The following is a 14,502-nucleotide window of genomic DNA, read 5'->3' as shown; positions in this document are numbered from 1 at the left end:
GGTGATCCAGTGTAGGTAATATTCTACAATAAGTTGTCGTGGTTTGTGTCTGAAGATATCGCAAATGTTGTGGCCAGCGTGGGTAATATTCCTCAATAAGTTATCCATTGAGTTGTTCATTTTTATGCGTGGGAATATCTCCTGGTGCTTATGCCGTCATTTCCGTGGGATAAAATTTCCTGAGAAAAATTAGCTTGCTATATAACGTACACAAGTTATGGAGCTTTCGAGAAGCTTAAGAAATCTTCATCATAACTAAACCGTCTGGACTTTCTAGAAAAAAGGCCTTCTCCTATTAACTATAAAGTGTCGAAGTATTTCTATATCTTCAGTTCTGTGCGTTCAAACGCGAAGTACGATAGTCAATGCGGGTTTAGGCAAGTTAATTTGTGGGAGAAATATACACATTGGATTACTGGGGGAAAGATTCATGTCTGACATTTTAAAAATTCTTTTCACATATGAAATCAATCTGTACATCAATGAACTTGAATCTGGTAAACATAATTTTTATAATCAAATGACAGCGAATTTGCCATTAACGTCTTAATGGTGCATACGAAATTTCACACACTGGAACCAACTTAATTCGTATGAAATATGCAGGAATTTAAATCGGAAACGGTAAACAATACATGCGTCAGCCTAATATTTTACATTCTAGGTAAGTTCAAACACCAGGCTTATAATTCCTCGCATATTATCTGCTTATAACAGATAATATTTACACATGTATATAGGGCTATTCGTGTAGTAATATTTGCTCTTCCAACGATTGGCTAACTCATTACGTATAAGCTAGCTACATACGGAATCCTGCTGAGTGTGCTGCAAGTTTTGAAGAAATTTGCATGTTTATCCAGAGACATTGCCAACGGCTGTGAATTGTGAAACAAAGGGCGTTTTCAGACGATGTTGGAAACATTCGTATGCAGTGGAACATTCCATTGATATTTTGAAAAATTTTACATATTGCGGTTTTGGAGTTAGGGCTCTCATCATCCAGAGCCTGCCAGATTGCATCGTAAATATCTACTTGTAGCGATAAGGAAGTCACTGAGTAAACACTATCGTTTTCTTGGGGTATTAAATATCGTTTGACGGGTTTGAGCAGGTCAGACGCACGCTCAGAGTGCGGTTCAAGGCAGCGATTTATACAAGAAAATATTGCAGTGTCACGAACGAAACGACGTTTGTAGAGATGGATAAGCCGAAGGCTATTCTTCACGAAGGTTATGTTGTTTGTAAAGACGAGAATCGTAATGGAAAGCACGAACGATTATATTGTGTTTTGAAACCGAATACGCTGAGTTTTCACCAGAGGAAGGTTCATAAAAGACATACTCCCCTTGGATTACTGAAATTGGGCGAACTAACAGTCGATGTTGAAGAAGAAATGATCGATAATTGTAATGGCAATGATGTTGTGGACTGCAATCACAACAGAATACGATTTCCTTGGACGGTTGCGAGCACGGAGCACAAATTGTCTTTGTACTGTGCAAGTTTCGCGGACAGGATGGCTTGGGTCGACGCTATTAAGTCAGCTAAAACGAGTTCATCTTGCGAAACGACAAATTCTGAAAGTGATGGAAGCAATACAAAAGACTGTTGCAATGCTATTGCCGAAAGGGCAAAGGAACAAAGTGAATATACGTCAGAGGTTAACGAAAGCGATGAAAACCACCAGCTGTTAGAACCCAAATCTGTTGACAATACCTTGAATGCCTCGTGCATACAAGACGAGACTACCTCGGGCACAACCGGGGAAAGTGAATTCAATTCTTTTCATCACGAAACGAAGAAGCTAACTCGCGTGCGTTCCCACTCTTTCTCAGAGGTTGAAAAGCCTAGCGATGTTGTTAAGGACAGCTTACAGTACACTCGATATATCAAATCTAGATCCGCACCTCCTGATAATGGCGCGAAACGTGGAAGCAGGACAGTTGATAAATTAAAACACACAGGTCTTTGTCGACAGTTTCTAGTAAGGTGGATTTAGGAAGGAACATTTTTTATGTTACTAAACAATATATATATATATATATATATATAGTTACATTATTATTGAAGATATCAAAGCGATTTTAATAATAATAGTTACATTATATTGAGAATCAAGCGATTTTGACAATGTTATTCAATTTTCAAACTCACGCATTAATATCTTTTTGTTCTACTTTGTCCGGCTTTGATTTAAAACCATTCCCGTTTGTTTTGAATGGACACAGTCATATATTAAAAAGCCATGCATGACCTGTGCTTGATCTGGATTGAACTATAAGGTTCGCGATGTTAAACTTCTTAAATTTTAAGCTCTCTTGAAGAAGCGTCTGGAGTATATTTTCAATCTTTATCGCATGGTAACCCAGGTCAATCTGCCTTCAGCAAGATATTGGAAATATATTCTATCCGTGGATTACTCCTTATCAATTTTTATATGTTAAAAGCTAACAATTGTTCGTTCAACCACCGGCATTTAGCTAGCCGCAAGGCTTTGTTGACACTGTCAAGTTTTCAGTGTTCACAGTTGGCCTTTTCAAACGGCAAATCCTAGGTTTCAAAGTATATATGATAGCAATATTTAAGCGAACTAATACGGTGGTTAACACTGGGTTGTTTCATCGTTGATCCTCGCTGCAAAACATTTGGAACTTGGGATTTACCAATGCAGGTTTTCAACTATGGACACAGGAATTTTGGCTGCGTAAATCGTGCCTCAAAGTCTCAGGCTAAAGCAATAAACTAGTTATATTTAGTCTTGGTATAAAATGCAACAATTAATCAGGAATTGCAACAATCACTCGCATCCTATGGTAACGCTGAATATAGCTTTGATTTTCCGCTATACTTGAATGTAAATAGCCTGTAAATATTGATCGAGAAACCCAAATCTCAAAGGTCTTTCTACATAATATGAAGAATATATTTTACTCCCAATGTACGATGCGTTTTCAAACAGCGCAGTTGGTGGTCGCGACTCAACACAAGGATTAATGACTAGTTTAACAATTAAGACAAAAAAAACGCGAGATAGCGGAAAATGAATTTGCTGCACCTTGAGATATAAAACAATGCTCTTCCGTAAAGTCACATGAGTTGGTAACCAGCCAAGCATTCAGTGAAAAACACTTTGAAATTTCTTCCAGACGAAATTTTCCCTTTCGGCTCATCGGGAAATTTTTGATCTTATTTTATCTGCAATCTCGTAATATAATGTTTCAAGCCGAAAAGGGCTTGATACTTAAGAAATATTGACGGATTTTTGAGAAACCTTCGGCTGTGTAAAGAGGTATATGGATCCAATAAGGCATGTGTAAAAGATAAGATATCAATGAAAAGCATGTAGATTTTGAGCTTTTGATTTTGGCAGTGAAAAAGCATCAAACAAACAAAATTACTGTTATATTTTGCAGCTAGTTTGTCTAAATTATCCGTCAATCCCCCTCCTAGGAAGGTCTTCAAAATTATATATACATATATATTTCCATAGCCATAGCCATAGGGTAAATTATATTATTAATATAGCTAATTTAATAAATTTTGATAATATGCATGCATGCATGCAATTTGGTGTGGCCACAAAATTACAAAAGTCTGCCTTTGAAATACTGAAACACAAGAAGTATTTCATACACACTCGACTGTTTTTTATTGTATGCTGTTTAGCCTACAGTACAGTACAGGCTGGTTTTCATGTGCGTTAGAATATTGCTTTATGTGTGCAGTCAACGGAGACGATTTAATACAGATATATATAGTCAAGACAAATATCTTACATCGGTCACGGAAAATGACTTGTGCACAGGAAGGAGTCTTATTAGCTAGTTTATATACGTCATCTTAGACTTAGTAAAATCCGTCGGTGATTTTTTGTATTGGTTAGGTCAGAATGGGCAAGAAATTGGGCGACGCAAACCGTTTTAGATGCAAGCAAGTCAAGCGAAAGCACGTGAAGGAGTTTTTTAATTTTAGATATTGCTTAACGAGTGTTCAGACGAAAAAAATCAAAAACAATATTCGAATTCTGCTCAAAATTTCTCGAACCACGCGATTCACGCTGACTTGAGACACACTTGAGATCCACAACGTGTTTATATAACCATCACTTTCTATCCCTCTCGTCGGTCGATTTATTCGTGCAATGAAATCAAAGAGTGATGAAGGACAAACTAGTTCCGCGTGTCGCTTGGCCAAAAAATTCATTAACATGACTTTTACTGGCCAGAGTAATGATGGATAATGATGGGTATTGTGATATACGTGGGGACCGTTACTGAGGTTCGGGAACTTTTTTTGTATCGACTGTATCTCTTTGATAGTCGGTACTTCAACTCTTTCTTTCACATTCGACTGTCTGTATATAACAGCTACTAAATAAACTTAAAGAAAGTCAACTGTTCATTCCATCATGTTCAACTATTTCCCCAGTCATTTCCTATCAGCTTTACCAAACATGTTTGCATGCAATCTCTAACTAATCAGTCATCCCGGACACAATTCATTGAACTGTTTACTGGCATGTTTTTCTTAATCATACTCTTCCAAATTCGCAGTATTCGACGTTAATTCAAACACTTTCTAACATTGTACCGGAAGAAAATAGTTCCATTTTGCAAATCCGACATCTTTGTCAATGCAAGTCACACTTCAACGAGTTTATTTGAGTCTAAACATCGCCTGCATGAAGCAAATATTACGACATGCAGTTTTATAAATATATATACTTAAATCCACGGGTGATCTTCCAACCTGTCCTGTTTTTCGGAGCGGAACGAACTAAAAAAGAACGCTATTTTTACTTAAAGTTCCTGTTCAAGCGAATAGTCGAATACTGATGTATCTTTGTAACAATATAATATGTATATTTGAAACTATAATGTATAACAAGAATTTATTGTTTTCGTGTATAGTTAATTGAAGTTCCCAAATAGTTTAGCAAAATGCATTTTTGTGAATTGTGGTTTTATTATTGATGTTGGCATTGTGTTTAGCCATTTTCCACATCATGACATTAGCCCGCCGGGCATTTTATCATTGTTGGAAACAGAGTTCTGTGACATACAGTCATAACTCTGTATTTAAGATTTGAAATGATATAATTATATATATTGACTTCAGATATCCTTCACACGTATGCATGCAGCAGTTAGACTAATTACTCGCTATATAAAATTAAATCTTCAGTTCAGTTTGCGAACTATCATTTATCAAACTTTAAATTTTGTCAGTCCAAGTTCTCAAAGCCTATAAATGTTTCAAATATTTTTCAAACAAGTGAAAAATTCTTTATTTAATTTTTTTTAGCTACATATTTTTCATATATCGGCTTAAACTATAAGGCTTTGAATAATATACGCCTGCACCTTACAATATTTATACAAAGATTTCCTATACGATTTTATTACAATATTTCTATATGTTTTAGTAATTCTTTTATAAGCTATTTCCTTGCTTCAATTTAATCATTTAAAATATAAACTTTTATACAGTAAAAATCCTAAAATAGTTTCGATTATAAAGACCACTTGCATGGACATAGGTTTGGTGTTCTGAGCATGCTGTTCTGAGCTTGTTTTATATTGTGTTTCGTTTATCAAATGCATTCGCTTGGCTAAATTTACATTATAGAATTAAATCTCAAAGGCAATGCATATTTTAACGAAGATTCATAGCTATTTTAGATGTTTTTCATGTAGAATTTCATGTATGTTATTACAAATTGTTAGATATGGAAAAATGAAGATATTTTTTTCTGATGTTGCATAGTTGACCGTGGTCTCTCAACAAAAAACAATTCCACAAGTTTTGCGCTGACCCGCTATCAATGTCGACTCTTCTTATATGTTTTCTGTTCATTTAACAACAATGTCATTTTTAAAAAAGTTTAGCGTCACTCTATAATTATAAAGCACATACTATATTAAACTCTCAACATTTTTTTCTTTATTCAAAATCGATTCGACGTTAACCGTGGATTACATCAATAAAGCATCACTATGTTCATGCATGCCCCCCGCTTAAGGAAAAAAATAGTACAGTGTTTCTTCACAACCGGGACAAAACAGCAACCAGGCGAGGGATATAATGACCACAAGAAATTAAACTACCCCATGCTAAAACGCTGCGTATTTAAGCGACGGGCTTTATGTTAAAATTGTCCAAAGTTACCGCAGTTGACTAAGACGAGACGACGAACGTGTTCTAGCGAACATGGCGATATTTAAAGTGCTATGTCTGTTAGGATTCGTTTTATTAAACACTGTTTACGCGCGCAGACACGAAGGCATTGAAAGACCAGATCAGACCCACCAAAGACTAGGACGTGAATTTCAAAAGCACATCTTAAAACGGCATTTGAATGTCAACGGCGTTCCTTCTCGGCAAGGATCGCCTTCGAAACGGTCCGCGGCGGCGAATGATCGGATCGAGGAGTCAGCGAGCAAGGTATGGGAGGAAAGCGGTCCCCAAGCATACACTCAAGCGGAAATTGATAAATATCAAATCTTGACGAACAGGATCTATCAAGTAGGTGACGTGATACCTAAATGGGTTTTGAAAGCGCCAGATCCCTCAACTTCCATCCACCCAGGGAAGAAACCAAATCCTAACAAGCTAAGAACAAAGTACACTAAAGAGCAAATATGGAGATACGAAATACTGACAAACCATATATATATACCAGGAGACGTTATACCAGATTGGGTTCTGGAGGCTAAAGAACCGGTTTACCCCGGGAGTAAGCCTATAAAACCGGGTATTCCTGACCGACCTGGTACCCCCGGAACACCAGGTACCCCCGGAACACCAGGTACCCCTGGTACACCAAGTACCCCCGGAACACCAAGTACCCCCGGCACACCAAGTACCCCCGGCACACCAGGTACCCCCGGTACACCAGGTACCAATGGAGAAAGCCCACCTCTTCCAAGCTTTGAGGAATTTCAAAAAGGAGAAATAAGCAAAGGAAGTACGTTCAAGGTAACCGACAGTTGTAGTGTTGTCACAGGTAAAACAGGGACACTCTACCAACTTAGTTCCAGCCCCCCGGATTGTATCAACCTTGCTATCCTCCTGGAAAAGGTCCTTCCAAAGGGGAAAGCAAACTTCGAGTCCACCACGTTCATGACTTTGGAGAATATCATAATCAGGTCGCTATCACTGGACACCTCTACGAAAGGTGTCGAGATCGCTGCAGTGTATACTGGTACGGCCACGCTGATCAAAGACATTCTTACCGTGTCAAATATTCGGGTTGGACTGTCGTTTGTTTGGACACGATCCCAGAAATTTATGTTCGACATCGGAGCGACGTTTACCGTCGGAGATGTTCCAATCGATCTGAGATTGATCAGAAATGAACAAGGTTTTATTCATTTTAATTTCTTTTCCTTTGCAAAGTTTATATAGTGTGTTTACCTCTGATTTCTCGTTTAATAACCGCTGTTTCTTTTCCACCATCAGGCTACTTCTTCACTGCCGAAGCGACCGCCAACTTCAACGCGACCACAATCAGTCGAATGTTCAAGCAAGAAGATTCCTTCCTTCCAGCGAACTGCTTGCAGAGCGACTTAACTGACGCTGGATTTAATTCATTCGCAGTCATAAATCCTCGTCTCCGTGCAGCATTTCTTGATGGCTACGGCTTCCTTTTTGCTGGTTCTATAAGAATCCTGGATTGGGATCCGTTCGACGTGAACATACTCTTCAACAAGCCCAATGATTCTCCGACGACCGTGACAATCGCTGTCTACACAGGGAAATTTTCGATATCGAAAATGTTGAAAGATCTATTCAAGATGGACATTAGCAGTGTTCCTGTCTTAGGTTCAGTCGAGGTGAGAAATCTTGCTTTCTCTCTATCAACGGGCGACGTGGAACAACCATTAGCAGTGCTGGATATTGGCTCGGAAGATATTTTTGATATTCCGTATCGCAAAGGATTAAAGGTGAGAAGTTAAAAACATTACTAGCAGTAATACGCTCCGCAAACATATTTCTCTTGCACGAAGGCTAATATTTGACCTATTTTATTCAACTAAAACTATTCCTAAAACAACACACTTTACTTTTATCATCGTTGCACAAGTTTGTTTGTCTTTATCTTTAAAAATTTCACAGGATTTTATACCAAGAACCATTTCTTTTTTCAGGTATCCTTTGAAATCCCAATTGCAAGTAAATTCATCTCAACTTCCATCTTCATCTCGCCTACTCTGTTAAGTTTCACGATTTCCCAGAGTGGTGAACTTGATCTTGGCGATGTCATCAACGAATTCCTGCCGGACAGCGACTATACCGTAACAACAAATGGAAATACGAGACTGAAGAACTGGCCCTCGTTCATCCCTGATCCGCTGTCGATAGCTTTGGTACTCTTCCACTTGGAGGCTGCCAAGCCAACTGGCAGCTGGGCTCTGACAAAAATGAACATGAAACTCAAAATGACCAGCGAGATATCTTTGTTTGAAGGTAAAATCAACATAAACAATCTTGAATTGGACTTGAACTACGAGAAAGGAGGTAACCCGTCACTTTATGGCGTTGTCTCCGGACAAGTCGCCCTGGGATCAACGACAAATGTCTCACCAAGAGTTGACGTAAGAATACCGTTTCCTTTTGCGAATCAAGAGATCACGTTCACCTTCTCCGATTTTAACGTTGAAAATGTCGTGAAAGCTCTTGCTGGAGATGACTTCAAATTCCCGATCGACTTTCCTGACCTCTTTAAGAACATTCAACTAGACAAGATTGCTTTGGCTTTCAATGAAGCCGGAGAAGTGGACACAGTCTCAGTGGATGCGAGTATCCCGGGAGTGTGGAACATCTTCGGAAACTTTTCTGTCGGGAACGTAAAAATACACTTTGAATATGGCAAGTCCGGCGGCACTGAAAAGATTTGGCAACTCGTTGTTAAGGGTGAAATTATTATTGCAAGCTGTACGATAACTGTCGCGGCCGAATTTGGAACTAATCGTGTGTCAGTCAGTGCTAAAGGCACCCAGTGCTCGGCCTCCATTGCTGACCTTCTTGAAAAGATTCACATCAATCCATCCATTTTACCGCCGATGATTTCTGGCTTCACAATATTCAATCCACAACTGAACTTTATATGTCAAAGAACTGGGGAACAGGCTGGATCAAAGTCGATCGCTTTTGCGGCAACCACAAGCCTCTTTCATCGCAGTGAGGTACGGTAATCAAGTCATCCAGCGTGGTATTTAAAAGGGAAGTGGGGGCTTTGAGTGGGCGGGGGGAAGTTGTCAATTTTGTTAGTGGAGATAGGGGGGACTGTATCTTTTTAAAAAAAAAATGCTCTGCAAAATAGGGGATTATCCGCAATCTTAGCGCAGTTCATTTTGAAATTCCGTCGGGAAATGCTAAAACTACAGCCATGCAACTAGCTTCGAGAAAAGACAATAGCCGTTTCGGACGTCGACCCTTTTTGTACACCGCACCTGAGCTAAAGCCTTTGTTCAAAATGATTCAAATTCGATTCGGCTCATGAAAAGTTCGACTTCGGAAACGCACCCAACGGAAAACTCCCAGCAAATTCCAACCGAATGATTTTGAACTTGACTGTTGGTTGAATATTAACAAAGACTCTCTTCTCATTCGTAGGTTGAGCTGGCGTTAATTCAAAAGGAAGGTAAATCCGCTCTGATTGCTGGATTCGCCGTCCAGAGCGATGCGATTTCCGAGATCAGTTTCCTAAGTTCATTGGGATTATCCGATCTTGCCGTGGTTTATGTCAGCAATAAAATCCCGATAGCGCCGTACCAGTTTACTAATAAAGTATTCAACAGTTACATTAAAACGGAGCCTGAGTTTAAAGGATTAACTGTCTATGCTAAATTTGTACCAAAACCGACTAATATGCTTGGGCATATTCTAAGAGAAGGTAATTTCTTTGTTGACTGTGCATTACTATTTTACACTGTTTCATGAAAAGTGGTCACTGTTTATGACGTGAGCTTAGCTTAGATCTCCCCCAGTAATAACACTGGATCACTAAAAGATGAATCGCCTTACTGGACCCCTAGAAGAGCAGCTTAGAATAGTAACTGATAGAATTATCCAATATAAAATTAGTTTAGTTTAGGTTTCCTCCTGTAGTAACACTGGATCAATAAGAGATGATCCTTACTGGATCTCTAGGAAGAACAGTTTAGAACTGATAGAGCTATCCAGTATAAATAAAGTTAGTTTAGTTTAGGTTTCCTCCTGTAGTAACACTGGATCAATAAGAGATGTTCCTTACTGGACCTCTAGGAAGAACAGTTTAGAACTGATAGAGCTATCCAGTATAAATAAAGTTAGTTTTGTTTGGGTTTCTCCTGTAGTAACACTGGATCAATAAGAGATGATCCTTACTGGACCTCTAGGAAGAACAGTTTAGAACTGATAGAGCTATCCAGTATAAATAAAGTAACTACTTATAAATTGCATTTTGCAGGTGTAAGCAAGGATCCTTCAATGGCACCTTCGGCAGGAGAGGAAGTTGCGATTATTGTCAAGATATCTTTCCCTCAGATAATATTTGAACTGGAGGTAAACTTAGGAACCGGTCTTGAAATTGGATCCATCAAAGGATGGAAGTTTACCAAAATGAAATTGATCATCAGTAAAGCGCTTATTGGTCTCTCTCTGAGTTGTTCTGTCGACCTTGGAAATGGTGATAAACCATCTGTCTTTACTGGCGACGTTTCGGTGAGTTTCTCGTTAGGAGTTAACGTGTTGCTAAAGGTTGTTAAAATAACTTCTCTTTCTTCTTTCAAATAGTTCACCTTCACAGGCACTGTTACGATATCTCTACTTTGGGAAGGTTCCTGGAAGAATCCATTTGGAATCAGCAAGCGTTTGGAGATAAGACGTTTAGGGCTGGCATTGGGTATAAACGTCGCAAGTTTGGTACCAAGTTTCGGCATAACTGGTGCGATAACCGTTGATATACCAAGCGCGTCAAAAATCGACGTTAGCTTGACCCTTTGTATCGATCCAGCAACGCCACAGAAAACCGTATTTGAACTTCATTTTACACGACTTCTACTGGAAGACGTGATCAATCTGTTCGCGGGAAAAGCTGTAAGCTTACCAAGAAAGTTAGCCGAAGTTGGTTTTCCTGATGAGGTGAAAATTTACTTTTCTCTTCAAGGAAATGCGGATTGTTTTGGCAAAAGGTAAAGAGATATTTTGTTTGTTTTCTATCAAACAATCATAGAACATCCAGGTTTTCTTTACCGGAGTACATCGAACTGATTTCTTGATCTTTTGTTGGACATATTCCCAGGGATTTAGTACATTATCAGGAGCTAGTACATATCACCACTTGTGCTCAAAAGATAAGACAACAATATGTTATCATCTTTGATATTTGCACATTCTTTTACCGTTAATCTAGGTATGACCCAGGTGTTGAAATCCACGGTACACTCCAGATTCCTTTCCTCAGCATTCGGGCACGTATTGATCTCAGTATTCAGTTCACGCCGTTTAAACTGGATGCGAACCTGCAGCTTGATCCAATCATCTACCTTGGCGGCCTCATCAAGGTCGTGGACGCTGATGATGACAAGAAAGGCGCCCACTTAAAAATGCACATCACTGAAAATCTGTCTGACTTGCTTATTGATGGTTCGTGCAGGGTAAGTTGGTTGTAAGGTACTCAAATAACTATTTGATAAACTAACAAAGTGGTTCTTTCCTTACAGATTGAGATATTCGGGGCAATGATCTCCGTGAAGCTTCAAATCAACAAAGAGAAATTCTTCTTTGAAGGCAGACTGAATCTTTGGAACTTGTTCCAAGTTTATATCCTAGTGGACATTTCAATCACGAAGACCTCACCAAGTGTTCACGTGATCGGAGAAATGCAAAATGATTTGTTCGCTAAGATCAAACAGAAAGCCTCTCAAGCGATCCAAAATGGCGCCCGTGCGATCAACAAGAAAATCGAAGGCGCTCAACGAAAGGTTTCGGATGCCAGTCGCGAGGTCGACAAGCTCCTGGGTACAATTAAGTAAGTCTTAGCCTAGGCATCCCAGACGTATGTGAGTCCAGTTTCATATGACGGTCTTTGGCGTACGCCGTGAGTCACTGACCGCATGTTAAAGTGGATGCACATACTTCTGGTTCAAAATTTCCGAACCATTTCTTTTTTACTTTTAGCTACCATAAACGAAAGATAGAGGAAGCTAAGCGTGAATGTAGTCGGGCACCGTGGTATAAGAAATATATCTGTATTGGAACTGGTTTCAAAATCATTTATCACGGGGGTATTATAGCGACCTTGTACATTGCTTATGGTGTTGCCAAGGGAGTTTTGGCGGCGGCCAATCTCTTCCTAAAGGGCGTGTCAGCTATCATTAAGGTAAGTAGCCTGATCCGGGTATTGGAATGGATGGTGCGAACGGTGTGCTGTATATATATCTCGGGTATAAAGCTTTAGTAAGCCAAGAAGAAGACATTCGACGTGCAATCTCCTTGCAGTTTGTAAACAGTTCTCCTGCATTTTCAAATCTACGTTTCCAGTCGTTTCAGTTTCACTGTGTGTTATCACTGTTAATGCTCAATGCCTTACTCTCTTCGATATGAACAATCCATACACAAGCACATTAAACCATTAAAGAAGCCAAGAATAACAACTGGTTTGCTGTGTACTATATTTTGAATGACATCGTTCGTATTTTTGCAAACAGGTTGGAGCCGACATTCTTCAAAAATTAGTCAATGCGGCATTGAGTATTATTGATATTCAATATGTGAGATTTGAAGTTGAGATGAACGGTGTTACGAAGAGATTCCAGTTTGTAAGTAATTTACTTAGTTAGTAATCTATTTATCCTTGATAGCTTTATTTATGCGTTGTTTTTGCATATATTGATCCAGTGTTAATATATACAGGAGTTATACTGGATAGCTCTATCAGTTCTAAACTGTTCTTCTTAGAGGTTCGGTAAGGATCATCTCTTATTGATCCAGTGTTACTACAGGAGGAAACCTAAACTAAACTAACTTTATTTATACTGGATAGCTCTATCAGTTCTAAACTGTTCTTCCTAGAGGTCCAGTAAGGATCATCTCTTATTGATCCAGTGTTACTACAGGAGGAAACATAAACTAAACTAACTTTATTTATACTGGATAGCTCTATCAGTTCTAAACTGTTCTTCCTAGAGGTTCGGTAAGGATCATCTCTTATTGATCCAGTGTTACTACAGGAGGAAACCTAAACTAAACTAACTTTATTTATACTGTTAAAATGGATGCTCCTAATAAATGACTCGGTGAGTCACCCAAAATATTTTATCCTCTTTATCTAGGATGCCAGGATTGTGATTCTTGGGTGGACTTTCACTCCTCACTTCGAGATTGATTTCAGCAGCGCGCAATCGGCCAACAACGGCATCAACTCGGCTGGTAACTCAATTTCCGATCAGACCATGAAACAGGTAAAGAAGTAAAGCAGATTTCATTCAAGACGTTTACCATCCAATTGTCGCCGTCGACATTTCTTTCATTATTTAAAAAAAGTATATTTATTTATTTAACGCTTGTTTAAATGACAACGAATTTATTTTATTGAATCAATATTTTGTTGAGTTATAAGTATTTATTTAATGTTATTATGATATTACATTGTTTAAAAACATTACTATATGCGTGTACGCAGTGATAATAGCCTTGTACCTTGTATACACAACCCTGGACAGACGTCGATTGATTTATCCGCTTATAATTCCTGGTCAAATTCTTGGAGGTAATAACTGGGACTTGATTTAACTCTGGTATATAGAGGGGATACCAAAACTGCAAAAGAAATGCAACTTTTTATATCATCGGCAACGATCTTTCGGTGCCTTTAAAAATACAGTTCTAAATGTACCGTTCTTCAATATATAGTAAAGCCCATGCAATGTTCATTGCTAAGTCTTATATGTCAGTTTCTCTCAAACCGACCCACATTTTATATCACTATATAATATCAGCTCAGTAAAAATCAAACTGTCAGTCTGTCAGATGTCAGTCTAAAGCTACCATGTTTTTATCTGTCGACTTCCTTTTAATTTTTTATTCAACGACGATAAGATTGGAAAGTTATCTTCTCATTCTGAATAAGAAGAAGAGGTTTGAATCGCAAAAAAAGCAATGAATTCTTTAACAATTTTTAAATTCTTGCTAAAGATATAGTTCCAAGTTTTAAATCTGAAAGCTTCGTTAGTTCATGTCACACTTCAACGGGCTCTTTTGTCTCCAAATTAACACAGGATATTGCCAAAATTATAAATCTTCTAAAATCAATATTTCAACCGGTCCTGAGTAAGAAGCGGAACGAAAATGAAAAAGTTTAATCAGTTGAAAATCTCAAGGATAATACAATATTTAAACGTAGATTTATAAATATTTCGGATGTGTTTTCATAGGTCAATTTATTGTAGAAAATGTAATACGTGAATAAAAAAATAATAAATTCATATAGTTTTTGAGTTTGTATTTTTGCCT

At 38.3% G+C, this 14,502-nt stretch overlaps 1 protein-coding gene across 1 annotated transcript; it reads left to right on the top strand.

Moving 5' to 3' along the window:
* Window positions 1-6,213: 6,213 nt before the first annotated feature.
* LOC114527691 lies at window positions 6,214-13,562 on the top strand. Its single transcript, XM_028549398.1, has 11 exons — window positions 6,214-7,366; window positions 7,465-7,949; window positions 8,154-9,191; window positions 9,622-9,901; window positions 10,457-10,710; window positions 10,783-11,180; window positions 11,402-11,645; window positions 11,712-12,019; window positions 12,169-12,370; window positions 12,699-12,809; window positions 13,323-13,562. Exons 1-11 carry the CDS (start codon window positions 6,214-6,216, stop codon window positions 13,461-13,463), a joined length of 4,614 nt encoding a protein of 1,537 aa, XP_028405199.1. The 3' UTR covers window positions 13,464-13,562.
* Window positions 13,563-14,502: the final 940 nt, after the last annotated feature.

This window comes from Dendronephthya gigantea, unplaced genomic scaffold, assembly GCF_004324835.1.
Source record: "Dendronephthya gigantea isolate DGI-Jeju-01 unplaced genomic scaffold, DenGig_1.0 000045F, whole genome shotgun sequence".
Classification (NCBI taxonomy): domain Eukaryota; kingdom Metazoa; phylum Cnidaria; class Anthozoa; order Malacalcyonacea; family Nephtheidae; genus Dendronephthya; species Dendronephthya gigantea.
This window is presented reverse-complemented; position numbering and strand designations above follow the sequence as displayed.

What these genes read in the sequence shown, in the direction of transcription:
- LOC114527691 (XM_028549398.1), top strand. Translation starts at nt 6,214, where the DNA reads ATGGCGATATTTAAAGTGCTATGTCTGTTAGGATTCGTTTTATTAAAC. An exon ending in ATTGATCAGAAATGAACAAG is followed by an intron (nt 7,367 to 7,464) that starts GTTTTATTCATT and finishes TTCCACCATCAG; the next exon opens with GCTACTTCTTCACTGCCGAA. An exon ending in GCCTCTTTCATCGCAGTGAG is followed by an intron (nt 9,192 to 9,621) that starts GTACGGTAATCA and finishes TCTCATTCGTAG; the next exon opens with GTTGAGCTGGCGTTAATTCA.